This window comes from Sinocyclocheilus anshuiensis, unplaced genomic scaffold, assembly GCF_001515605.1.
Source record: "Sinocyclocheilus anshuiensis isolate Anshui unplaced genomic scaffold, SAMN03320099.WGS_v1.1 scaffold1453, whole genome shotgun sequence".
NCBI lineage: Eukaryota > Metazoa > Chordata > Actinopteri > Cypriniformes > Cyprinidae > Sinocyclocheilus > Sinocyclocheilus anshuiensis.
The window spans coordinates 604234-631593 of record NW_015549558.1 but is presented as its reverse complement, the minus strand read 5'-3'; the positions used below and the strand labels follow the sequence as shown (position 1 = coordinate 631593).

The 27360-nt window shown below is 36.7% G+C and overlaps 1 protein-coding gene across 4 annotated transcripts in view; it reads right to left on the bottom strand.

Moving 5' to 3' along the window:
- LOC107657002 (protein FAM19A1-like) overlaps nucleotides 1–19832 on the bottom strand; it is a 63553-nt gene extending 43721 nt beyond the window's left edge. For 3 of the 4 annotated variants that reach the window (XM_016444974.1, XM_016444976.1, XM_016444975.1), the window contains exons 1-2: nucleotides 19551–19832; nucleotides 18512–18641 (exon numbers count right to left, since the gene is read on the bottom strand). In XM_016444974.1, coding sequence (XP_016300460.1) covers nucleotides 18512–18641; nucleotides 19551–19559 — 139 coding nt within the window. In that variant the 5' untranslated portion in view covers nucleotides 19560–19832. The remainder of the gene's footprint in view (nucleotides 1–18511; nucleotides 18642–19550) is intronic. The other variant, XM_016444977.1, reaches the window with a different exon arrangement.
- Between the last annotated feature and the right edge of the window lie 7528 nt (nucleotides 19833–27360).

Here is a 27360-nt window from a genome sequence, read left to right as displayed (position 1 = left end):
ATTGGGACAGTTTATTCTCTTCCAAACATTACGCATATGAATTTGCTGTATTGTCACTCCACAGCTAGAATAAGTTAATGGCACACAAATGTTCTGTGCATTTCCACTGTATTCTGTAGAATTCATTACCTGAATCTGAATTCTTGAAAGTGGCGTCCAGACAGGAAAAAAGTCCTGTCCTTGCTGAAGCGAGTCATTATGCGTGTAAATGAGTTCAGAATTGCCCTCAAACGCACTAAAGCGTTCTCTCCAGCTCCCTCTAAAGGGCCCTTATTGTGTTCCGTCGTGTTATGAGTAGAGCTGTGCGATATGGTCAAAAAAAATGTTCATTCCCATTTTTTTTTGTCTGTATTGCGATTTAAATTTTAATCACAATTTTGACACGTATTTCTTTACACGCACACTTTTACATTCATAAGTGCATGTAAAGCCCCATTTCTTCATGCCTTTTTTGAGCTCCTTTAGTATGGTGTGCATACAAAACCCTTAACGTGGCCTAATGTCAAACTTAAATTGGATTAGGATTTTTTTTAGATATTTACAGTTTTTTATTTTAGTAAATCAATTCATTCTAAACAGTCTTCTTTTTTTGTATGTAAAATTCTGATTCATTTTAGTGAATCTGTTCATCCGTCTTTTCTCTCATATGTAACAAATTGGAAATTATGATTCATTTTAGTGAACTGGCTTGTCTTGAACGGTCTTCTCTCTTATATGTAACACCGGAATGTCTGATTAATGTTAGTGAATCGCTTTGTCTTGAATGGTCTTCTCTCTCTTATATGTAACTTTAGAAATTCTGACTCATGTTAGTGAAATGGTTCATTCTGAACATACCTATATCAGACCACTGGGAGCTTGAGCTGCGTTACGCTACAAGTGATGTTGAATGGCTTAAAATTCATTGCGAGATATTTTGCTTCCTCTCAATGTGGTTTTCATTTTCCTGCCTGCACAACGGTTTTTGATTGATTACTTCGCTGCATGGCTGATGGCTGCAACTTTCGCATGCAAAACAGTTAAATTGCCTTGCCACCTCTACTGCTGTAGGTAGGAAGAGGAATTGTGTGAGAGAGAGAGTGTGTGTGAGAGGATGCAAAAGAGGAAGCGAGAAAGAGTAAATGATAGGGACATACAGAGAGATGGCATGTTTATTATTGCATGGGGATCCTCTTATTGGGTCTTTGTGGCTGTGAGCGACATGAGAGGACAAAGTGTAGTGTAATTAATTAAGCTGTAGGCGACCAAAATCCATTTTTCTCAACCACCGCCTGTACACTTTCAATTACTCCTGCTGTTTAAACAATTAGGCTACACACAAACACATTCTTGATACACCCTCTGAATTATTCATCATCTCCAAAAGTGATTTTTGACTGCAAGCCACAAACTCAAACTGGTAACTGCTATAGAAGACTCTGAGAAGTGGAGATGCTTTTTTTGTTTTTGTGATCAGTGCTGGGAAGTAACTGAAAGTAGAAATCACTACCTAACTAATATTCCTCTTTATATGTGGCATTTGAAAGTCTGGTTCATTCTAGTGAAATGGAAGGTCCTGAATGGTCTTCTCTCTCATACAGTATGTATGTAGCATTGGAAAGTCAGTCTTGTTTTAGAGATTTAGTTTGTTCTCATCTCATGCACTATTTGATTCATTCAGGTGAAAAGATTCAGTGCTTTGAATCTTGATTTAAACCTGTTTAGGCTTTTTTAAACAAACTTTAGTTAAATGGGAAATCATTATGACATTTTTGTCCAGATTGCTATAAAGAAAAAAAAGATAATTAAAAGCCTGAAATTGTTGATTAAAAATGTAAGTAATCTTTTATTTTCATTTCTTTAATATACATTCAGTGAAGTAGTTTGTTAAAAAAAGAAACCTTATGATTGTGTGTCATGGTCAGCATGTCTTTAAAAATATTAGATATTTTAACCTTTTTATGAAAAGACAAGGTTAGTTCAGGTCAAATAGATTAACCCCCAGAAACGGAGTACTAAATGAGTACAATTTACTGTATTCTGTATTTTATTGCATTTAATTTGACCTGTCATTTAAATCAGTTAATTTTTCTATTGAAAATGGTGTTTGATGAATGAATGAAAGCAACATGAATACCGAGATTACATTTCTAAGAACTTGGCACTTGCACTGGATTTTTTTTAATCATGTCTCCTTTTAGTCTGACATTCTTAATTGTCATCATTCAAATAAGAATGTCAGAGACATGAAAGTAATATATATATTTTAAATGATTTTAAATTTAATTTAAATATATGTTAATCAGAGTCTATTTTAAGCCCAAAACCCAAAAACGTCAGGCCAGTTGACTCATGAGCAGGGTTTTATAACCCTGGTTTATATTAATTTATAAAACCGTTAGTTCCAGTCCTTGATTCTGACTGGTGAACAGCTGTGTTTTATTCACGATAAAGCGCAGCTATGACTGCTTCACCCAATGGTTCTGTGTAACACCCTTAGTAACCATATAATTATATGGTTAATTATAATTAGAACTTATTTTTTTATTAAGTAAAATACTGCAACATGACAATACAAACAACAATAAAATCAGAAATGGACTTTAACTGTCAGCGCTCCCACTTAATATAGACCGTCTGGGTTTCGTGAGCCTGGTTCACGCGCCTTTATCCATGCAGGGCTTTTCAGAAAGTCAGTGCACGTGACAGTATGAGATTAATACACAATGTTTTGCTCAAAACTCACTCTACTGTGACCTAATGCATTTATTGTATATAATAAACTGACGCATAAATGTATTATGAGACAGAACGCAGAAGTTTACAGTCACCGTAATGTGGGAATTATGATCACGCAATATTGACTGATGGATCGGCAGATCAGATTCTGGTTCTATTCTATTTAAAGAAATATGAGGTAAACGTGTGAATGCATAATGTGCGCACTTTTGGAGTAAAAGTTTGTATGTTGTGTAGCGAAGCACTGATCAAAATTAAATGGAAGCAAACGCGACTGAATATGTACAGGTTTGTGTCTCGTTATTCTATTCAAAATATCATTAACTCCCGATTGATTTTGCATTCCTGGCAGAAATAAGAAATATTAGTGTCATTGTAACCAAGTATTATCATAAATAATGGTCAAATATCGAAGCTATCTAATCTCGAGGTCAAATCAGAATAATTATTGTAAAAATATTTCTGTAACAGCTGCCAAAAATAATCTATATATTTATAGCTCCACTGATTTGTGCTATTTTCAAGGGAAATAATTTTTTTTTCGAAACATAATGATAAGGCAGCGAGGCAGCAAGTCAGCTGCCTAGGCTTTCGGACGTAGCCATATATATGCGTCCGAAAGCCTAGGCAGCTGACTTGGTGCACAAAGGAAAACCAATATTCTGTCCACTTCATCTGGCATGTTGAACTTATATATTGATTGTCATCAGCTATTCCCAGAATTAGGGATGCGCCGATCCGATATTCATATGTTGCTTCAGGCTTCAAGCGCACATTGTAAGCGCTTCGTGCTCATAGACTGTATAAAAACAGTTCGTGCTGCACTGTATTTGTTTTGTCCTATCGTATCTATAATATGTTGTTGCCTTATTAAAAAATATGCTATAGATTTAAAAGAAATGTATTTTAATTTTATAGTATATACTTATATATAAATACATTCATGAATGGATTTTATAATACAAATAGCAATGTGTAACATTTTACCATATTTAGTGCAACACTTTTATTTGTTCCCTACAAAATATTGTTTTTTTCACTAAATGTTTGATTTCTAAAATTATTGTGCACTGATTTTTCTAGAATAACTTTTGCTGCCGAATTATCCACTAACCTAGTTTATGATACATTTTTGTCATAGATTATAAATATACATAGGCCTATATTTTTTAATATTTATTGTTTATTTTATTTTTCTTTATAATGTAGTCTGTATCTAGTAGATTGTGAAAGAATGATTATCATTTCCACACACAGAAATATATAAATTCTATATTTATTTAAATGAGGGAAAAAAACTTCACTGGTATCGGATCGGTATCGGCCAATACTGAACCCTAGGTATCGGAATCGGTATCGGAGGCGAAAAAGGCGGATCGGAGCATCCCTACCCAGAATATTATTCACAAATCACAGATGGCTTGTTTCCTTACACACAAATTATGCTGAAAATTTCCATGGCAGGAAAGTTGAATTGTAAACGGGACAGCACCACACTGTCCTCCACACTTGAGTCTTTTGCTCTATCTATATTTGTTCTAATTCTGGAACTGTCAAGTTTTGTTTCACAGAAAGAATACATTTAAAACCACAACAGCAACAAAAAAAACAATAAGGGCAATGCTTGGCTATGCATCAGCAGCTCAGTTTCTGTTCCTCCCTGCTGAATATCTGAACATCAGCCTGAACTCATCTGCAATATAGATTTCTCACTTGCACACTGGAAATTGTTTGTTTTGAAACTGATGTCACAAACAAGCCTATTAAAGTTCTGCCATTTGCGAGATATGAAATCAATTAGAGGAGATTAATGGATAGAGCAGATCAGTGTTTTACTGTGCTGTGAAGACTTTGATTACCCCAGCAAATCCCCCTTGAAACCACAAATCATCAAACGGAGAACGCAGCTTCATATCATCAGTATAGTGTAGCCATGACAACATCTGCAATATGTCACTTTAAGTTCTACGCTTATTGCATCATGGGAGAACTGGAGAGCATTAACACTTTGAACCAGAACAAGATGACAGAGATAAAGTATGTAACGACACAACATACAGATTGTACAGAAATGCTCAAATTATATCAGTTCTTTGTGACATTTAACACATATATTTGCCATATAAACAGTACTCACCCACTTGTTTTCATGTTTTATTGTTTTACAGAATTGAATCACAGTGGACTTAATTTGACTTTGTTGCCACTGATATATAGAAAAAGACTCGCTTTATTATCTTATGAAGTGAAAAATGGTCTCCAAAAATTAAAAATAAAATTAATAATTTTTCACACTGTATATTATAATGTTGTGATGCCTGAATTTACTTGTAACGTTTAAAATGCTCGATTTTATTTTCTTTTTTTTATAGAACTGACTCAAATCTGTGAGACACCTGCACCTTTGAAAGAAGATTTGTTGTCTAGCAAGACAGTGACCTCAATCATAAAATGACAATGCTAATGTCCTGGGTTGGTCCAGATCTCAATCCAGTTGAGAATTTTTGAGTGGTTTGAAAAAGGCTCCACTCACAATCTCCATGCAGCCTGTCTTGGGCAGTTGTTCAAAGAACAATGGGGAAAATTGCTGTGGCCAGATCTAAATCCACAGACTCAATATTAGAATTGCTGCCGAAGATGGATCTACTAAATACTTGATTTGAAGGGGTTGAATTTCTTTTGCACATGATTATTTTTGACCAATCTGTAGAAATTCTCATTTTGACATATAAGGAAAAAGTCAACAAATCTTCTGTGGTTCAATGTTGTAAAAAATGAAACATGAAAACTGAATATTTATTTTGTGTTCTATAACCATAATTGATTTTGATACATTTTTTTTAGAAAAGTTTACTTTGCATTGACATATATATTTTTATCATGTTAATCACTCAGTCATAAGCAAAAGCATTTGCTGTGCCTCAATGTTGTAAATTCCTAAGGGGGTGAATACTTCTTTAATAGGAACCATCAGTGTTGGGGAAAGTTGCTTTCAAAAATAATGCATAACAATATTGCATTACTCCATAAAAAAAGTAACTAATTGCATTACTTACTTTTTATTTTGAATGTAATGCATTAAGTTACTTGTGTGTAACTTTTTATCACCTGGGCTGGGCTTGCTTATTTGTTTTTTAATAACAAAAAACTGGAAAGTTATATTTTTGGCAGCTGTAAAGGCCCTTTCACAGCAAAAGTGAAATTGATAAGCCTCAGACTGAAGGAAGTCTGCACCTCACTCCCAATTTCTCTAAACACAGGGACAGTTTGAGAGGTGTCAGTGAAAAGATGGGAAAACAAAGTAACTTGCGTTACTTATTTGAAAAGTAACTCAGATATTTTGTTGGAAATTTAAATGTAATGCGTTACTTTACTAGTTACTTGAAAAAAAGTAATGTGATTACGTAACTTGTAATTCGTTACCCCCAACACTGGGCACCATATTGTTGATATTGAGGACCGGTATGAAGTGTCACTTATAGTAAATATATGTTTGGCTTTGACTATGCATGTTTAACAACTTGAAATGTTGAAAGAGACAATAATGTGTAGAAGTTTTGTGTTTTTAAAGAAAAGAAAAAGAAATATAAATCTGTCTCTTGGTTCAGGTTGCTCAATAGATGTCACATGTCTAGTAAAACTCATAAGGCTGATGTAAAGTTGATATAGGACTTCGTCCGTGCTCTGGCAAGGGTAGAATTCAGAGGTAATATGTGGTTGTATGTGTCTGGTGGCTTCAGGTATTATGAGGTCAGATTGGCATTCATAGAAGCGCTGTCTGGAGCAGAGAGAGAGAGTAGTGTGACAGAGAGCAGATGGAGGACAGCACAGGGACTGAGACTGTACGACTCTCCCATTGTTCCTACAGGCGAGCTGGCACTGTCAGGAAGATTGGATGGAAGCAGGAGAGATGGACGGAACGTCTCTGCTAAAATAATGTGCCTTTAGGAGCTGCATTATATAAGGCTATTAAACTGTCAGTGTGTGCTGGCGTACATGCGGGAAGATAACCTTTGTTTTGCAGCAGATGAAAAACACATTCCATGTTTGTTTTGATGTAGCTACCATCCATGGCCTGCATCCATCGGTGCGTGTGGGGGGAATTATCACAGATGACTGTCTTCTCTCTTATGCCGCTGAGATATATTTAATACAAAGAAGGACAAGCAGGATGCCGTGCCGCAGTTGAGCCCTGATTCTGTCAGAGGCACTTTGTAGGGAAGTCTTCGGGCAGCTTCAGCAGCCTAGAGATGCAGATGGAGAACCGGCATCCAACGTCACCTCTGTTATTGAGCTTTATTGAGCCCTCCTGGAGATTTCCTTCAAAGAAACTAATGGCAGAGCGGAAACCAGATGACGCTTTGATTCAAAGAGATCCGGGCATGTTTTTTTGTAACCTGGTGTACTGTAAGGAATTTAACTCATTAATTCTTATAAGGGAACTAATCACTAATTTTATTTCTAGCTCAGGTTTTGAGAGGACTCGAGTCTGAAAATTCGAGGTCCACCTGATTAAAACTGATTTCAAATTTGTTATTTTACACCTTATCAGCTACTCATCCTGCGAGACGTTAATGTCAGTGTATATTAACAATTTGACTATGTATTTTCCCTGGCCACGGATTAATACGTTATTTGATAAGTTATACGCTATGAGCTAGGTAGCAAAATCTTGGCAAGGTTTTGATATTAAAATTATACGACACCAGACAATGATTCTTTATAAATGAAACAAGAATTTATTAGCAATTAATCATTAATTTTATTTCTAGCTCAGGTTTTGAGAGGAATCGAATCTGAAAATTCGAGGTCAACCTGATTAAAACTGATTTCAAATTTGATATTTTACACTTTATCAGCTACTCATCCTGCGAGACGTTAATGTCAGTGTATATTAACAATTTGACTATGTATTTTCCCTGGCCACGGATTAATACGTTATTTGATAAGTTATACGCTATGAGCTAGGTAGCAAAATCTTGGCAAGGTTTTGATATTAAAATTATACGACACCAGACAATGATTCTTTATAAATGAAACAAGAATTTATTAGTTATTCTAGATTACATTAAAACTAAGCTAAAACACACATACACACACACACATACACACAAAGATTCAAGGAAATTTAGGCTTTGAAGTTCGGCAGTCGCGGAGTTTCAGCTGAAGTGTTTGAGTCCTGAAGTCTCGCTGTGCGATGTTACAGCATGGGAGTGCTTGTAGCGCTGTCACCAAAGTGAAAGCCAGAGGTCTTGAGCGAGCCAGAGCTTTGTGTCCCTTTTAAGCAGGCTCGATGTTGGTCCATCCCACACGCGATTGTCCAATCAGATGGTAGCTGCGGGGCTTAGCCACGCCCTGTGTGGTTCCTTTTTTTTTATGCACAAGTCACATGCTCCCGTGGGGCGTACTTCTGGAAGTTTTAAATAACTTCTGATAAAAGTATTATCACCAGAGAATGATACAGAATATAAAATTTTCACTAACACCAATGTTCGGCGAATAAAACAAGCTTTCATTCAAGCTCAATATCGGATAGTTTGCATACACATTAATAATCTTAATTACTAAAAGGTGTTTATACAACATTGGTTAAACTTGCACCGATTACAGGAAACACATCACACATCATCAGACATAAACATATTATTTGTGAATATATTGCTCTGATACTTTAAATGATTTTAAATGCTGTCTTTTTTATTGTCTGTGTAAGTTCTGTTTCTTTATCTGTGACAAAAGGAGTTTGTAAGGGTTTCAGTCAGTGGCAGGAAGCAGATGGTCAAACGTCATGTGATAGTCATGCATCGATCCCGTGTTGCAGGCCTGAGGGCGTTAGTTAATTTACTTCCTGTGTCTACACTGGTTTCTATACATTAGCGATCACGAGACATCGCGAGGTATCTATATGTGGTTTAAGAACTTTTCAGTCCTGATACAAAAGATCTCTGTGTTATCTCCTGATTGGATTAGTTCGAAGCCTCATGATGAGTTGATGCAGTGGCATATCAGTGTCCTGTTCATGATAGAAATCCCTACACTGGGAAAGATTTGAAATATTGCCAGATCTCCCGCAATGAGTGCATTAAACTTAGTTAAAACGACGTGAGTTAGGGATTGGACCTGTTTGTTTATTCAATTATTGGCTAACATAGAGAGGTCTATATGATACCTGAAGAGAGTTATCTGTTAGGATTCCCATTTATCTCAATGGTAATTGCTCGGCTGGCATTGGGCCAGGCCTGGAAGTACATTACTTGGAGGCTGCCATCTTCATGGGTGCTCAGCTCTGCTGCCAGGTTGTTTTGAGCCAATTAACTGAACTTAAATGGCATGTAACTAATGACTGTAGAGCCGAGAGGAAAATGATGGCATGATCACACTGATTAGATAATGGCAACACAAGAATGTACGCAAACACTGAGCGGGGAATTCAGAGGCAGCAAAAAATATATTTGTGTTTTTGTTTTAGGAGCCTCCTAAAAAGAATCTCAATATAATGTAATGAAATATAATGAAATATTTGTGGTTGCTTGTAAAAAGTTTTATTGCACACTTCAGCTCTAAATTTTTTTGAATATAGATATCTTCCTTTTTCATGCTTCTTTTATACTGAAAGAAACCTTATTATTATATCGATTTAATTTAATAGAATTCTATAAACAACATGTGATTTACATATGATTTAATGTTTTATTAAAAAAGACATAGCAGGCAAATGATTTGTCTATTTTCACTATACTTTCTTTTTCAGGATTAAGATTTTCATCTTGAAATTACAAACATGAGATTCATTCATATCTTTCCATCTGCATCAGTTTTGTTAATTCCAGTTTATTATCAGTGTTATCCCGCTTTTATACATTTTTTACCAGCAAAATTAACTAAAAAAATCAGATGTATGAACCAATCAGCACTCTCATGGTATGAAGGTGCTTATGGTGTGATAGTTCACAATGCTTTACTCCATTTGCTCAGTCAAGCAGCAGTAATAAAACATTTAATATTAATTTCAATAGAGGTTTTAGTAGATATTTAGCTGTGAGGTAATCTGTACTCACAGGAGATGCTTTTAACAAAGAGTCTGAGTAGAGTACTTGCACTCTACAAGAAGATGACAAGACCTACATAGACCAGTAGACTACACTGCAAAAAACATTTTCTTAATCAGTATTTTTTAGTGTTCCAGTATACATATCTAAACATCCTTAAAACAAGATAGAATTACTTGAGAGACCAAATTGATATCAAGACTATTTTGCATTTAATTTGCCAATGAAGTAAGAAAAATAAATATTATTCAAAATACGTTTACTAAAAAATAAGGCATTTATATCTTACACAGTTTAAATTTTTCTTGTTTTAAAGTCCGGGTAAAGGCAATTCAGAGAATTGTTCTAAATGTTAGAATGTTACAAAGACTGTGACCTATGTAGTACTGAATTGTGGAGGTAGACCATTAAATAATTTTTCACCATTTTTGTGCTCAGGATTTTTTGGGTGGGCCTAAAATCACGTCTTGATGATGCACTAGAGCCACTGAGCATGGCCCCTCCCCTAACTCTATAAGAGGTGTGTCCGACTTGAAGCAGCAGTGCGCAGACCGATCGTTGTATGACATCAAAGTACCGTGATAGCTCTAGAGAGCAGACGGCTCCTTATGCTCCGGGGGGTCTCGAGCGCCTGCCCCTTTAATCATCGATGCTAAAGTGCCCCCGGACCGTGATTTCTACCAAGGGGGAAACCAATCCCCCACCCAACCCCGGACCACACTTGTGCCCTCGTAACGCCACTACTCCCCTGCCCCTCCAGAGGTCTGTGCACGCCACTGTTTTCACAGCTTCATGTCTAGGAAGAGCTACATTGATCAAGAACCTAATAAATAAAGTGAATCTGACAGACAATCTATATTTCTTAGAAACTACACAAGATTGATATGATATCTGCCCTCTAAAACCACAGCAAGAAGCTCATAAGTCACAGTTGTGTTGCTGTTAAAGTAAAGAGGCAGCTGAATCGCAGTTATCGGATTAGCCTGCTGTTATTTTCAACATAATACAGTTAGCTGCCAGTCTACTATTAACACTTGCACTTTAAATCTCTGATCTACCCAGGTCGATTCCGGTGTGGTTGTTTTTATAATAGCCTACTTGTCCTTGGACTTAGTGATGGTCTCCCAGGGGCCCGAGAAACTGTGTCTGTGTTTGTTTGTAAAGGTTTGGTTCAGGTCTCGGTTTGTTAAAGATGGGTTATTTTCTACATCTGGAGAATTCAGACTCATAACACTAAAACATGGCAGCTATGCATGCATGACAAACACAATTTGCTTAGTGCTGTTGCAGCTGTCAGTGCTGAATAAAGACCTGGTCTCATGAATCACCCATCCTCATCTGTCTGTCTGAGCCGGAGAGCAAGAACAGCCGGCAGCAGATCTGTGAGATGCGCTACACGTTCCTCTCTCTGTCTGTCTCTCCGTCTGTCTTTTGCTCTGTGCTTTTCACTCTCTCTAGCCCTCGTGCCTTACCCATCTCTACATTTAAAATACATATAATCATCGATTTGCATCTCAGCAGCAAGTGAATCAGGACCTGTGAGCCCACTGAGCAGTCGATGTACACACATCACACAGAAAAATTAAAACACTATATAGGCACTATATAGGCATGTTGTTTCAATGCATATAGCTAAAGTAATTCAGATTTCTCAATGTGTTTTACAAAATGCTTGTCATGTAGAAATTTTATAATTGTTAGATAGACATATAGTAATCTGTATTTGGCCTTTAAATTAATGCATTTAATTTATTAAAGCATAAGCCATGAGAAACTTCTTTACAGTGATTTTACCTAAACTGACTCTGAGTGACTTATAGCTTTAATAAGTCAGCCACAGCACTATGATAAAAGACACCCATGCTTATATAAATATATATACATATATATACATACATATATATATACAGTGGGTACGGAAAGTATTCAGACCCCCTTAAATTTTTCACTCTTTGTTATATTGCAGCCATTTGCTAAAATCATTTAAGTTCATTTTTTTTCCTCATTAATGATGATTTTAGCAAATGGCTGCAATATAACAAAGAGTGAAAAATTTAAGGGGGTCTGAATACTTTCCGTACCCACTGTATATATATATATATATAATTTAATTTAATGTGTAATATATAAAATATATTATATATAATAAAATATAAAATTATAATAAAATAGATTATATCATTATAATACATATTTAAATAAATTGAAATTTATTGCTAATTATTTAAATAAGTATAATATTTTTTATAGGATTATCCACCTTATTTTAACATAAGAGTATATGCGGCCATTTGTAAATTAAATGTGCAAAAACTTGCAGGGTCATTTGCTTCCAGTTATTTTTAGTTGTTCAAAGTGGCTTGTTATACTGCTTGATACTGCAAACTGGTATTTCTTATCATATTATTTTAATGTATTGTCATAATTCTAAACACTCTGGTTTGTAGTGCAAAGTGTTTTACTGTTTACTGCACTTCTTCTTCTAATTACCTTTAGCGGCTGATGAATTGGAAGTATTGCACATTCACAGAAAATTGTTTACTTCTGCGTTGCAAAATAAGGTGGATAGAACAGATCGTTCTAGTCCTGGCTCCAGATTGGTCAATACATTATTCCAGTTCCAAGGAGGGGGCACTCAAACCCCTCAACACCATAAAGCTCTATACTGTTTTGTTTTTGTCTAAATTAAAACTTAAACTTGCTCTGTGCTTTTCACTCTCTCTATCCCCCACTTCTCACCCGTCTCTATATTTTGAAATGCATATAATCATCGATTCGCATCTCAGCAGCAAGTAAATCAAGACCCTTCAGACCACAGAGCAGCCAATGTACACACACATATCACATAAAAAACATAAACATGCAATCCCATGCACTGTGGTCATGTTGCTTCAATGCATATAGTTGTCGATATTTCAGATTCCTTGATGTGTTTTGCAAAAATGCTTGTCAGAAGTTTTATAATTTTTAGAAATATAATCATCTCTGTTCAGCCTTTAAATGATTTATTAAAGCGATAAGCCAGAAGAAACTGTACTTTGCAGTGATTCTACCTGTAAACTGGGACTCTGTGTGGCTTAAATAAATATTTAAATACATGTCAATTTATTACCAATTATTTAAAGAAGTATTATTTATAGCATTATAGAACAGATCGTTCCAATCCTGGCTTCTGATTGGTCAATACATTGTTCCAGTTCCAAAGAGGGGACACTCAAACCCCTCCCCCGCATTAAGGTGGTGATTCCAGTTGTGTTGGCCAATCACAATATGGTAACAGTTTTGACCTGTTCATCACATCACTCCACAACTCCCATAGTGAATCATTATTTTTATTGCATATCAGCATTCTGTTTTTTTTTTTTTTCAGGGAGTTCATCTGCTAGTAGGGATGCTCCGATATTAAAATTCTTGCTGATATCAATAATAATTTTCTTGTTATGGCAGATGACCGATAAATGAACAATATTGAAGTTCTATACTGTTTTCTCTAAATTAAAAATTAAACTTAAACTAAAAACTTAAATCAATCATTTTAAATGCTGCAAGTAGGCTGTGTTCAGAAAACACAACATTATAATATACATTATGAAAATGCATATTATTTTAAGATTTGATAAAGATTACATTTAACAGTGTAACTAAATTATTCGTTTTTAGGTGAACCTTACATGAGCGTTAAGCTAATCTAAATGTAATAAAAAACAGAGGAAATAAATATGAAAAAATAAACACTGTTACAATATACTGTATATCCAATATTGACTGATACCAATCAATTAGAAAATCTCTTACTTAAGCTAGTGACCATATATCGTCCATTCCTTTCTTCTAGTGTAATCATTTCCTTAATGATTTTGCTTTATAAAATAATGTTTAAATCAAAAATTGTGTCCTTAATATTTTTATTGTGTGGTAGCTAATTTTAAAATCTATGCTGTCTCTTGAACACCTTTTAGCTATGACTGTATTCGCAATGTTGCACATCTTATTTATTACATTTTGTTCATTTTTCTAACTATAGGCAGTTTGCAGTTGCCAAGCGACATTATTTTGGCACATTAATATGTGCAGTTTATACTGCATAATAGTCAATACTGCATAAGTCAGACATATGCTCCCATAAACCTTGACCTCTAGTGAAATTCAAATACAAAATTAAAATTCTCTGTATATTAAAAAAAAAAAACTTTTTGCAATGGATGCAGCTCAAGTCCTCAGTTTCAGAACAACACCGTTTCCTATATTCGCAATTTCCTGCAGTGATCTTGGTCACTAGTCACATTAATGGTTTTAATGAAAGCAACGGTACCGCAAGAATTCATGACCTGTCAACCCTGATAATCAGGACAATCTACCAGCCCCAAAGCACTCAATACTTAAACAAATATCTCTTTGTATCACAACACACACATGCACACACTCCCACCCTCTCCAAAGCCACAATATCACCCTGACTTGAAAAAGCATTTACAGTTAGAGCACACACTTGTCATTACATCAAAAATGTCGACAATCACACAAGGTTTGAAAGCAGAGCAGATGTTGTCAGTTTGGCTGACCTTTAAACATTTTTGTTCTTACATGATTGGCAGTTTGAGAGTATGTTTGCTGAGCTTGATGTTTTTACAACATGCAAATGCATCCTGGAGCTACAATCGGTGCTGGTTGTTTGTGTTTTTCATACAAGACCAGTGGTAAAAGGAAATGGCTTTGAATATGTGGTTTCAGAAAACATTGATATCTGAAAATATTACCAAAATTGATATCTTTTGGAGAAATCATCTTTTTGGAGCAGAATGGGGGGCTTAAATATGAATTATTCAGTGCCTCTTTTTATACTCAGTCAAGAAACGTCTAAATGCCCCAGTATTGTTCATCTTTTGAGAGAACATATGGACACTTAAACGTAATCTCTGTCCATTCATTCCATCCAGCACCAAATGTGAATTTTATGCAACGTCACCAAAGCTCATAAAAGCCCAATCTGTGCAGTTTGTTTATCTGCTTTGATATTCAGATTTGGGGTAGTGGATCCCAGAGCACTCAGTACTGGTGGGCCAATATATAGCCCTCCATTTAGGATGACCGTTTGATTGTTAAGAAATATTCTTGTGCTGGAGCTCAATTGTTTCATCAGGGCTAGATTTACTAACGTTGCTCTATCTACATTCTGAATGGCATTGAAGCCAAATTGTTCAAATCTTAACAGTCAAAGCCTTTGATGTCAACAGAGGCAAAACTCCACCGACCTTCTGCTCTGAATCAGGAATAGCATGTACCTCTATAATTGTTCTATAGCCTGTACAATAAAATCAATTCCAATTCAGGATCCAATCCCAGTAAAGTGCCTCTAGCAAGATTAGTTAAGGTAAGTGGTACGGTCTCAAATTGCTTTTAGCCCTCTCATTTGAAGGTGTGAGGTTACAAGAAGCATTTGTGCTCTGTTTCAATTGAGGCGAACCTTAAAACCACCCCAGACCGCCGAGATATTAGATAAACAGGATTTTCTAATAGATTTACATACTGATAAATATGTCTGATATCCTCTTGACCTGATGTGTGGAAGAAAAATTGTAAGGTTTTACTGTGATGGGCACAGGGTTAGCAACCTGGGTAATACTTCAGATTTAGGAACACTATTCACTATTAATAAGTTGCTTATTAGCATGCGTATTACTAGCATATTGGCTGTTTATTAATACTTATAAAGCACATACAGTATTAATGCCTTATTCTGCATGACCATATTCTAGATCCCTAAACCCTACAAAATACAGCCTTACTTACTATCAATAAGCAGCAAATTAGGAGTTCATTGAGGGAAAACTAATAGTGAATATGTGTTCCCTAATCTAATGTGTTACCACATCCTGACTACGCTATTGTTGAGGATTTGAACCTGAACTATTATTGAAAACTCCTCTCACACTCCAGGTGCTTATAAACTTGGCCAACCATGAGGTCTGAGAGCAGTGGTTCTCAGCTGGTGTTTTGCATGTGCTGATAGGGATAAAAAACAAAAACAAAAGAAAACACAAAAAAAAATGTCATTGTTAAATGGAAATAAAAAAATACATCTAACCGTATAATTGTGCTTATTTAGCATATAGCTTATAAACTTGGAAGGAAAAATGCTTTTGTTGCTGATGTTAAAAAAGTGACTCCAGTGCAAATTTATTGGACATTTACAGATGGTAAAAGCTAGCCAAATTAGGCAGAGTTACTTGACATGCCCTTGGTGTCAAGTGCTTGACTCCTCGAAAGGCATGGGGGAAAAACCTATGCAAACCCCAACATCATTAAATACAGACCACAGTGTGTTGTGTGCAGTGAATTATTGGCTACCGAGAGCTTGAAACCATCAAAACAATTCTGCTACTGTGTTGGGTTGCTGCTTGATAAATGTCCAAATCTGGGTCCTGCAGCAATGCCATGTTGAGAACCGCTGTGCTAGAAATCCATCCCCTGTGTGTCTACTTTCCTGAATCAGAGTTGCACCAATGAGAATTCAATTAAGAAAAGGAATTGTTGAAGTTGTGTTGAGCTTCTTAATAATACACTGCCTAACAAACCAGTGATTAAAACCTTCACCTGCAATTAATTTTGATTGTCCGCCATGGTGGATTAACCAAAGTAAACAGCAGCCAAAAAAAAAAAACTCAGATACTCGGTTCCATTTTTGAGTGTCATGTAGAAGAGGATATCAAAAATAGCTTGTGCAAGTAATGGATATTTTATTTTATTTTTTATTTTATTTTATAATGCTTACATTTGACTGTATACATAAAATATCTTAATACTGTATATACTATCATATATTGCTAATATCACAAAACATTTAATTATCTGTAAATTGAATGTATTGTTTGCCTGTTTGTATTTGTTTGTTTTTCTTTAATAGTATTAAAAATTCTTTGTTAAATTATTATCATTATGAAAATTCAGATTAGCTGCTCCCTTATTTTCTTTATAGGAATTGGAAATTAAAACCAGAAAGTTTAATGTTAATCCTTAAAGGGTTAGTTTACCCAAAACAAAAATTCTGTCATGATCATTTTAGGCTTTTATTCACATATAAACACTGATCAAAGCACATTTATAGAGCGCATCAAATATGGTAAACAGAAACTCGGACATGCTTGCTTGAATTGTGAGAACCAATGAGGTTTGTCCTTGTATGTCACACAATCATGTCTGAGCTTCTGTTTACTATATTCAATGTTCTTTATCTATGTGCATCAATGTATATATGTGAATAAAAGCCTAAATTAAATCCGTTCATCATATAAAGTGATTGTGTCTCTTTAGACGATTTGTATTAAACTGTTTGATTTTTATTACTTTTACGATATCATTTTGTTCTTTTTGATGCATGAAATTTTTGGTTGCGTGGACTTTCAAGGGATGGACAAAAAGAATAGGAAATAATGATATTAAAGTAATAATAATATAAATATTATAATACTATTAAAAATAATCTTAATTTGTTTCTTAGCTTTTGAGTCTGGTGGGTTTGGAATGACATGAGGGTAAATGATGACAGAATCTTCATTTTTGGGTGAACTATCCTTTAAAGTGCCCCTATTACGGCATTTTTAAGGTTCCTAATATTATTTTGGGAGTCTCCTACAATAGGTTTACATGCATGAAAGGTCAAAAAATGCTTTAGTTTTCTCAAAATATGCATTTAATGTCACCTAATTTTCCAATGATTCTCAAACGATTCATCCGAAGCAGTTCTAAGATTCAGTCTCTTTAAACCCCTCCTTTCCATGAGCCTACTCTGCTCTGATTGGTCAGATAGCACAGTCTGTTGTGATTGGTTTACCGTGTACAGCGCGTGTCGGAAACGATACACCCATTGCCATAGTTCTGTATTTTGAATGCTCGATAGAAAATATAAACATCTATTTGTCATACTTACAGGTTGTGATTCAGTGGAGCCAGCTGGCCCAAATAAACAGGGTACTGAGCCATCTTTCAAGAGCAAGCGTTTTGTGAATCTCGCATTGAACTCCCCGAGATTAGAGAAGCAGTCGTCAGTAAAATGACGGGAACACAAAAAAGATTGGGGTTGTACTGTTGTGAATTTTAACCATTGATTCTGTGCAGCCTCATTTTTCAGAAGTGAAAATACAACGAATTTACTTTCACAGCGTCTTCTCGACATGATGTTAACTACACAAACAAGCTACAGTTTTTGAGGGCAGGTCAAGTTATTTGCAGACAGGTTATTGCAGCCAACGAAGAACATAGGCAGGCATTATGCAAATGTGTTACCCTGTGACCTCTGTTCAGAGTCGATTCTTTCTTTTGGGAGACAATAATTTTATTTATCGTGCACTTTCGGCTATACAACACATACAGCTACATTACACACTGCATGAAAGGCAATATTCAAAATGGCATAATAGGGGCACTAAAGTTTATAGCACTAGAGCTACTAGATTTAAAGTATCTAAAGTTTACTGTAAAACTAAGGCAAGGATAAACTAAAAACAAGTAAAAAACATAATGGAATAAATGTACCCTTATTTTTAAGGTGTTGAAAGTGTGATGCAACTGAAGTAGTGGATAAAACTTGATTTAATCCAGGTTATGGTTTAATCCTTCTTGATTCAGCCACTCTGAGAGATGAATACCTGAACCTTTCCCCCTACAGAGATTAAACCAAGACTGAGAAAACATGCTGATGTCAGAGTGAACAATGAGGCAGGAGATGGAGAGAAAGAATGACTCACCAAGGATCTGTATGTTGGTTCCAGGCGGGGCCAGGTGCTGCTGGATGGTCTCATAGAAAGTGGCCTCACACATCAGCAGGACTGTCACACTGACCCACACCCACACCAGCAACGACATCCCAACACTCCTCTGAAGATACACAGAGCGAGAGGTCAGTAACTCACACACTGGCATTTCATCTCTCACTTCCATTCATTCCTACCTAAGTGCTGTGAATGCTGTGAGGTGCATTCAAACCTGCCATTTCTAATTAAATCTGAAAAAAAAAAAAATAGAAATATTGTTTATGCGAGTTTGAGAGAACCTGACAGAACTTCCTCACACTATAAAAAATGAGTAGGAATTTGTTAATAAAGTGATTATTTGAGTACGTTTTACAAGAAATTACTATTTCAGTTTTTATACTTTATTATTTCACATTTAATTCAGTGTTGCTTTCCATTTCTTTGTAATTGTTTGTGAAATGTACCAGCAATTTCTTTGTGAGATATTGATTATACACCAATTTTTTCAGTGCAGAGAAAATCTCGCAGATCCAATCTTCATGTAGACCGACTTGCTTTCAGCCTCTTAGTGTGTCTATTAGGCCATTTAGAGATGAAAGTGCCAATTGGTTTCTTATCCTCAGCCACCTGACAGTCTGTCTCCATCATTGAGTTTCCAATTGCCTATTCATATTCATAAATTAGAGTTATGACTAGGCAGTCACATTTTCTTCAGTTATCCACATAGCATGTGCTGAAATTGAATGTCAGACAATAAAACTATAAAAACGTCTGCAGAACTTATGAAAAGAGCCAGCCATTCGGTCTCACGGCATATGCTTCATAATGTAGGCTATAATAATCACTGAGTGAGATCAGATGAAGGTATTCATGCTGATCTTTCAGTGCACTCCTTTTTCACAGAAAAAAAAACAAGCATTTTGCATGCATCAAGGTAAAAACATGTTATATTTGTTTTCTGAACATTACTATTGCATCAGCTGCATGCTGATACTTGGTAAAGAGGAAAACAAAGCTGAAACAACTACTGTACCTGTATCATTCAGGGACAGCCGTAGGAGAACTCAACACTTTGTTCTCAATCCATCCATTGTGAGGTGTCCAGATATCCCTGTGTCCAGGTATTGTAGTCTTGTAGAAACTCTCAGTTCTTCTGTCTTCTCACTTTGAAGCCTGAATCAGGGACACTGTAGGACAAACGAAGAGCGAAAGAGAGAGAGCGCTATGATTTAAGCACGGCAAACCCGCTCATCTAACACTAGAATCGCCTCTTCACTCCCCTGAGCCACAGAGATGATTTTCCGCTTCACATTTAAACACAACTGAAGGGCGGTACTCTCTCTCTTCCTCCTTCCCTCTTTCTTGCTCTCTCTCTCTTGCTTCACTCTCCCATTTCATCTCTTTCTCTCTCACACACTTTCTCTCTGTCTCTTTCTCTTAGTCCCTCACTCCATCTTTCTCTTCCTCCCTCCTTTGCATGTAATAATTTTTCCCGATACACAAGAGCTCCTAGCTTCAAGCTATACATGATCTCTCATCTAAAACCTGCCTTGATCTAGCAGTCACTGGAAACTGGGAAATGATGCTGGGCATTTGTATCTTAATATATCATTCCAGTGGGTTATGGTGAACTGACATTTATCAGAAACTTTTTTTTTTCTCTAGCAACACAAATCCCCCCCTTCGAGCAGAATTCAATATTTTTCACTCAACACACAAACAGATTGTGGTTGTGATCTCAGTAACTCCCTGGTTTTTAAGCCCCTCTATCCTCCGCTTGTAATTGAGCCTCAGACCTTGACAGACCTGGAGTCACTTGCTTGTCACCAACAAATTGCTTAAGCTACTGTGTTTTGCACAACAAAACCTTTTTTTTTCTTTAAACCAAACCAAGCTATAGACAATAGACAACAATTGTGACAATCTGCAGGTCCTAAAAACAATCAATTAGCTATTTTAAAGGGACAAGCATGAAATGCAGAAAGTCTCATTGTCAGTAATGTTCAAAATCGGTTTGAACTTTGAGATTAGAAAAAGGAGTTTTTTGGAAGTAGCCTAATTTATTTAAAAGACAATAAATCTTGAATGAAAGTTTATGTAAAACACACAAAGTTTGATGGGTTTTCTCCTGACAAACATGAAAATGCCTGTGGTATATTTTACATGGTAAAATAATTTTTTTGTTATAATGGTTTATAATTGCAAACAGCAGTACAAATACAAGTACTGTATATATTTTTTTAGGTTTTATGTACAACGTTTTATTTTAATTTTATATGTATATATGTATATCTACACCAACGACTGCACCTCTAAAGACCCCTCTGTCAAGCTCCTAAAGTATGCAGATGACACTACAGTCATCGGTCTCATCAAGGATGGAGACGAGTCTGCTTACAGACAGGAGGTTAAAGAGCTGGCTGTCTGGTGCAGTCTTAACAACTTGGAGCTGAACACCCTCAAAACTGTGGAGATGATCGTGGACTTCAGGAGGAACCCCCCTGCACTCCCCCCACTCACCATCATGGATAGCACTGTAACGACAGTGGAGTCATTCAGGTTCCTGGGCACCACCATCTCTTTTTTATATATATATATATTTATATATATATATATATATAAAATGATATTTACATATCATTTTATATATATATATATATATATAATGATATTTACATAAATTTATATTAAATAGAGTATTATATTACTATATATAATTTCAGAATTATTAGGTCATAATTATTGGTCACACTTTATTTTACGGTCCAATTTCTAATTATTAACAAACCATTAACTGTGTTTTTTGCCTCAATAATCTCCTAATCTAATTAATAGTTAGTAAGGTAGTTGTTAAGTTTAGGTATTGGATAATATTACAAATGTAGAATATGGTCATGCAGAATATGTGCTTTATATGTACTAATAAATGCCAATATGTTGATAATAGTCATGCTGATAACTGGTTAATAATTGGTCCCTATACTAAAGTGTTCCCAAATTATTAGCCCCCTTGGCAAACATGAGCAAAGAAGGCTATAATAATAAATCTGCATCCTTTATCCGTTTGATCATTCATTAAAAATAATTTCAAACATCGAATATTTCATTGAAGTAAAACTGTTTTTCTCAAATACACGTTGGCCCCCTTTTATTCAATACTTTTTGCAAGTTCTGTTTGCCAAAATAACAGCTCTGAGTCTTCTATAATGCCTGATGAGGTTGGAGATTGGAGACTATTCTTCCATGCAGAATATTTCAAGGTCCTTCAAATGCCAAGGTCAATGTTGGTGCTTCTCCTCTTCAGTTTACCACACTCATTTTCTATAGGGTTCAGGTCAGGGGACTGGGACGGCCATGGCAGAACCTTCATTTGGTGCTCAGTGACCTATTTTTGTGTTGATTTTGATGTTTGTTTTTGGATCATTGTCCTGATGGAAGATCCACGGCCCATTATAAGATTCAGTCAGGTTTTGATCTTTTATCTGTTGGTATTTGATAGTATCCATGATGCCATGTATTTGAATAAGATGTCCAGGACCTCTGACAGAAAAATACGGTCAGAACATTAAAGATCCATCAGTGTTGTGGGCACTTTTTTTTATCCTTGTGTATCCCTTTAAACCCATATTGTGTATGCTAAAAAGCTCTTTTTTTGTTTTGTTTTATCTGACCATAGAACCCAGGCAACTGAATATGCTTGAGCAGAGGATTTTTTTTTCTTGAAACCCTCCCAAACAACTTGGGGTGATGTATTGTAGGTGCTTTTTCTGCCCTGAAGACTAAACTAAGTTGTCCAATTATCCAACTCTGATCCTTAGATAAGTAAAATGTGAAAATACAAATTAAGAAAATTACATCCAAATAATATGTTTTATCAACCACATATCATATAAGCTCCAAGATGCTTTAAAAGATAACTTTTTTACTGTACCTCAATCTTTTCCACCTGGGGCAGTCTGTAATGGGATTTGATGCACCTTTATGAGTTTGTAAAGCAGACCTTCAGACCATGGTTATGTGTTGTGAAATTTCTGGAAACCATCACTACCATGGAGAGCTCCCACTCAGCCTGCCTACTAACTCCTTTCCTGGCCGGCTCACTTCCACCTGCTAGCTCCTGCAAACCTGATATCCCTCCCACTAAAGACTAGTCACTGCAGTCCTGCTCACATGAGGGAGCTGCTTCTGAATAACATTTATCTACAAAAAGATGCTGTTTTCCTGGTGGAGTTTGTCTCCTCAAGTGCAACAGCTCTATACTCCCTCTCAGTTCAGAGAGTAGATCTGCCAAACCAGGGCTCCTAAAGCAGTCTGAACTGAGACCTTGAGCCACTCTCTGCCAGCTAGATTTTTCTTCGCTTTTCTTGTAAAGTTTGAGTTCAAATTTTTAGACAAACTAGAAAGTACAAGCACATTTTGTGCTGAAGTCTTAGGGTGCGTTCACACTTGTAGTTCGGTTCGTTTAGTTGATTTGTTCCGGACCAAAAAGGAAAATGATACATTTGGTCCTGGTCTGCTTAGCATTCACACTGACATTTTTGACACCTAAAGACACCGAACCTAAAGGCATAGTGATACATTCACAACCTGATTGGTCGGCTTGAATGACGTATATATCGTGACTGAACTCACCGAACACCCCAAACAAAAGGTGCGTTAGACTTAAAGCGGCGCTGCGGGTGTATGATATCAAAGCATCCATTAACCGATCGGTCCGCTCAGCGCCACTTTAAGTAGAACACACCTAATGCCATCTGCTGGACTAAGCGCACTCATTCTTGTGTGTACAGACAGACAGAGACAGAGAAGGAGAGCCAGGATGGAGACAGAGAGCCGCAGAGCCAGGGTGACACCGAGGTTCCGGAGGGCCAAGGCGGAGCAGATGGCTCAGGTGACTGAGGCGGAGGCAGGGATCTGGAAGACCGCGGTGGAGCCGGAGTGACAGAGTGCCCCCCATCTTCTGCAACAACTTCAGAACCTTCTCTTCAGTGATCCTCCGTTTGCAAGTTCCAAACTGCTAGGATCTTCTCCAACAACTTCAGAATTATTTCGTCAGCAATCCTTTTTCCTGCGTGTTCCAGGTGCCTGGATCTTCTGTACAGACTTTAGAACCTTCACCTTCAAGGCTCCTCCGTTTGCATGTTTCCAGACCAAGGACCTTCTCGGTGCTCAGGAGTTTATCGTTCACCAGTGCTTTGTGTTCAAGACTGTGAAACGGATCCGACTTACACTTGTGTCTTCCTTGTGTTGATAATACAGTAAGAGGCTCAACAAGTTAACAATATCTCTCAAATCAGATTGGTCAGACTACAACTTCCTCCAATGTATGTAATTCTTATTTATTCAACAATCTTCAATGATTGTTTTTTACTGTCAAGGTGAAATTCCTGGCTGGTGCCCTGTAAAATAGTGTGGCCAAACTAAATGGTGGTGCTACTCAAATCTAAAATCACAACATTTTGATGCCCCGTGTGAGGCTATCATTGATTGCAATCACTACAATTCCCAAACATATCCAGTAGCTTTCAGGCCTGCAATGCTATTATTTGGTTTAAACTAAACTCATGGACATATTTTTGTACTTGTCTTTGACACTCTACACCTCATTATTTCATACCTCTTAATATGTTCAGATTTTATCACTGTTCATCAACGATTCACAGTGGCCTTGTCAGATTTTCTGAAGAGGTCTGAGCTAAATTTAGGGAATATTACTTTCTTACAGTGAATTTTGAAGGGTCTTGTATACAATAGCATCATTTTTCTAGCTCATCATGTTTCTAACTCATTTTTCATTTAGTTTTTGGGTTTGTTTTCCATTATGACGTGATACATTTGGTCCTGGTCTGCTTAGTGTTCACACTGGCATTTTTGACAGCGAACCTAAAGATACCAAACCTAAAGGCATAGTGATACGTTGACAACCTGATTGGTTGGGTTGAATGATGTACAGTATATTTCGTGATGGAACTCACCGAACACCCCAAACAAAAGGTGCGTTAGACTTAAAGCGGCGCTGCGGGTGTATGATATCAAAGCATCCATTAACCGATCGGTCCGCTCAGCGCCACTTTAAGTAGAACACACCTAATGCCATCTGCTGGACTAAGCGCACTCATTCTTGTGTGTACAGACAGACAGAGACAGAGAAGGAGAGCCAGGATGGAGACAGAGAGCCGCAGAGCCAGGGTGACACCGAGGTTCCGGAGGGCCAAGGCGGAGCAGATGGCTCAGGTGACTGAGGCGGAGGCAGGGATCTGGAAGACCGCGGTGGAGCCGGAGTGACAGAATGCCCCCCATCTTCTGCAACAACTTCAGAACCTTCTCTTCAGTGATCCTCCGTTTGCAAGTTCCAAACTGCTAGGATCTTCTCCAACAACTTCAGAATTATTTCGTCAGCAATCCTTTTTCCTGCGTGTTCCAGGTGCCTGGATCTTCTGTACAGACTTTAGAACCTTCACCTTCAAGGCTCCTCCGTTTGCATGTTTCCAGACCAAGGACCTTCTCGGTGCTCAGGAGTTTATCGTTCACCAGTGCTTTGTGTTCAAGACTGTGAAACGGATCCGACTTACACTTGTGTCTTCCTTGTGTTGATAATACAGTAAGAGGCTCAACAAGTTAACAATATCTCTCAAATCAGATTGGTCAGACTACAACTTCCTCCAATGTATGTAATTCTTATTTATTCAACAATCTTCAATGATTGTTTTTTACTGTCAAGGTGAAATTCCTGGCTGGTGCCCTGTAAAATAGTGTGGCCAAACTAAATGGTGGTGCTACTCAAATCTAAAATCACAACATTTTGATGCCCCGTGTGAGGCTATCATTGATTGCAATCACTACAATTCCCAAACATATCCAGTAGCTTTCAGGCCTGCAATGCTATTATTTGGTTTAAACTAAACTCATGGACATATTTTTGTACTTGTCTTTGACACTCTACACCTCATTATTTCATACCTCTTAATATGTTCAGATTTTATCACTGTTCATCAACGATTCACAGTGGCCTTGTCAGATTTTCTGAAGAGGTCTGAGCTAAATTTAGGGAATATTACTTTCTTACAGTGAATTTTGAAGGGTCTTGTATACAATAGCATCATTTTTCTAGCTCATCATGTTTCTAACTCATTTTTCATTTAGTTTTTGGGTTTGTTTTCCATTATGACGTGAAACTCAAGCTGTGTGCTGTAGCTTGGATTTTATATCACACAAAAGGCATGTGTCTTTGGTTAGGGGTTGTGATCAACAATGTTCATGTGGAAATGTGCTTTTCCATGCACTAATTAGAAGAAAAATTTTGTTGTTTTTTATGCTGTGAATTTTGTGATGAATTGAAGTGTGATTTAAATGACATTTCAAAATCTTCAGTTTAATTTAAAGACTTTATTAGAATGAACTAACCAGCATTAAATATAAAAATAATTTAAACTATGTTAGGAAATCTCTGGACTTTTAAATTGCTAGAGAGGTCTTTATGTAGCTTTATTTTGAGCGCTGCACTTGAGTGATTTTAGGAAGATAAAACCGGTGAGATAATACATCTCTCCTGATCTCAGCATCTCTCCTGATTCCCTTGTTACCCTTAATCTATGGGAGGTGTGTTTAGAGAGACAAAGCACCAGGATATAGTCGAGGGAATACACGATCAGGATGTAATTATTTGGGTAACACTGCAATAGAGACATTTCAGCAAAAACAGGGGACCATGTAAGACAAATCCCAGAAGCAAGAGTTTTGAGGAAACTAGAGAACTAGAGGCGTTTGAGGGAGAAAAAAAGAAAAAAAAAACAGAAATGTGCTTTAGTGCTGATAAAGCAGGATTTTCATAATGAGCTCTGTGAAACTTTTAAATATTTACTCCTTTTGGGGTGTGATTGATGTGGATTTTAACAAAAGGGAAATCAAAGGAAATGCGTATGTCAATACTTCCGCTGCTTGTGTGAGAATTGAATGTCAGTCTTATGAGAATATTTCTGTATGGAATGGAATTAGATTGAAACTCATTATCTCATGAGGACAAATCTCTCTACTCTGATTCTTTCTAATGGCTGACAGTTACATTTCACAGTGAGCCTGCCAGATACACTATCTCATTTCTAATACAGTCTGTCTCTCAGCCGGTTCTCCCATCAGTGACTTCTCTTACCTGCCCTGAAGAGATTACTAATGACAGCAGAAAAAAAAATACACAGCTTCTCTCCTACAAAAGTCCTTGCTGTGCAAATACTCAATTAGAGAGTATATTTTTAATGGTATGCCAGGGATTTGCATCGCATGTGCATTTGTATCTCATTGGCCCCGTCAACGTTATCCATCTGAATCCAGTCCTCTCAATAGATTCGCTTTTTTATTTTCATTAGGGAAGCCGGACGACAAGTGAATTTAAATGGACAGTTTCGTGTAGGAGTCTCTGATATGACATGATGAAAAGTCTGATTAAACATCTCATATATCTGCACGTTGTGTCTGACTGAGCGTGTTTGGGTCAAGAGGGCAAGCTTTAATAATTTAACATGTTTTAATATGTGTTAATATGTCTGAGCGAAATGTGGCTCGCGTTTTTTTTAGCCCCATTTATTCACTCCATCTGCTGAACTCGGTGACAAATGATAAATAGTCATTTATCCTGAAGTCGCTCTGGTTTATTCTATACTTTCTGCGGCATAAAAATGCAGTGTTCATGAACTCGGGACCTTTGTCAAGCAGCATTATGAATGACATAAAGCAGCTCTGAGAAGTGCTCACACCGCATGACGTGTGAGACAAGAATTCTGTAACTGTGTGAGAATGCGGTGCAGTGTGCAATGTGCAGGTGTTGTCGGCAGTAAATGAGTTAACCG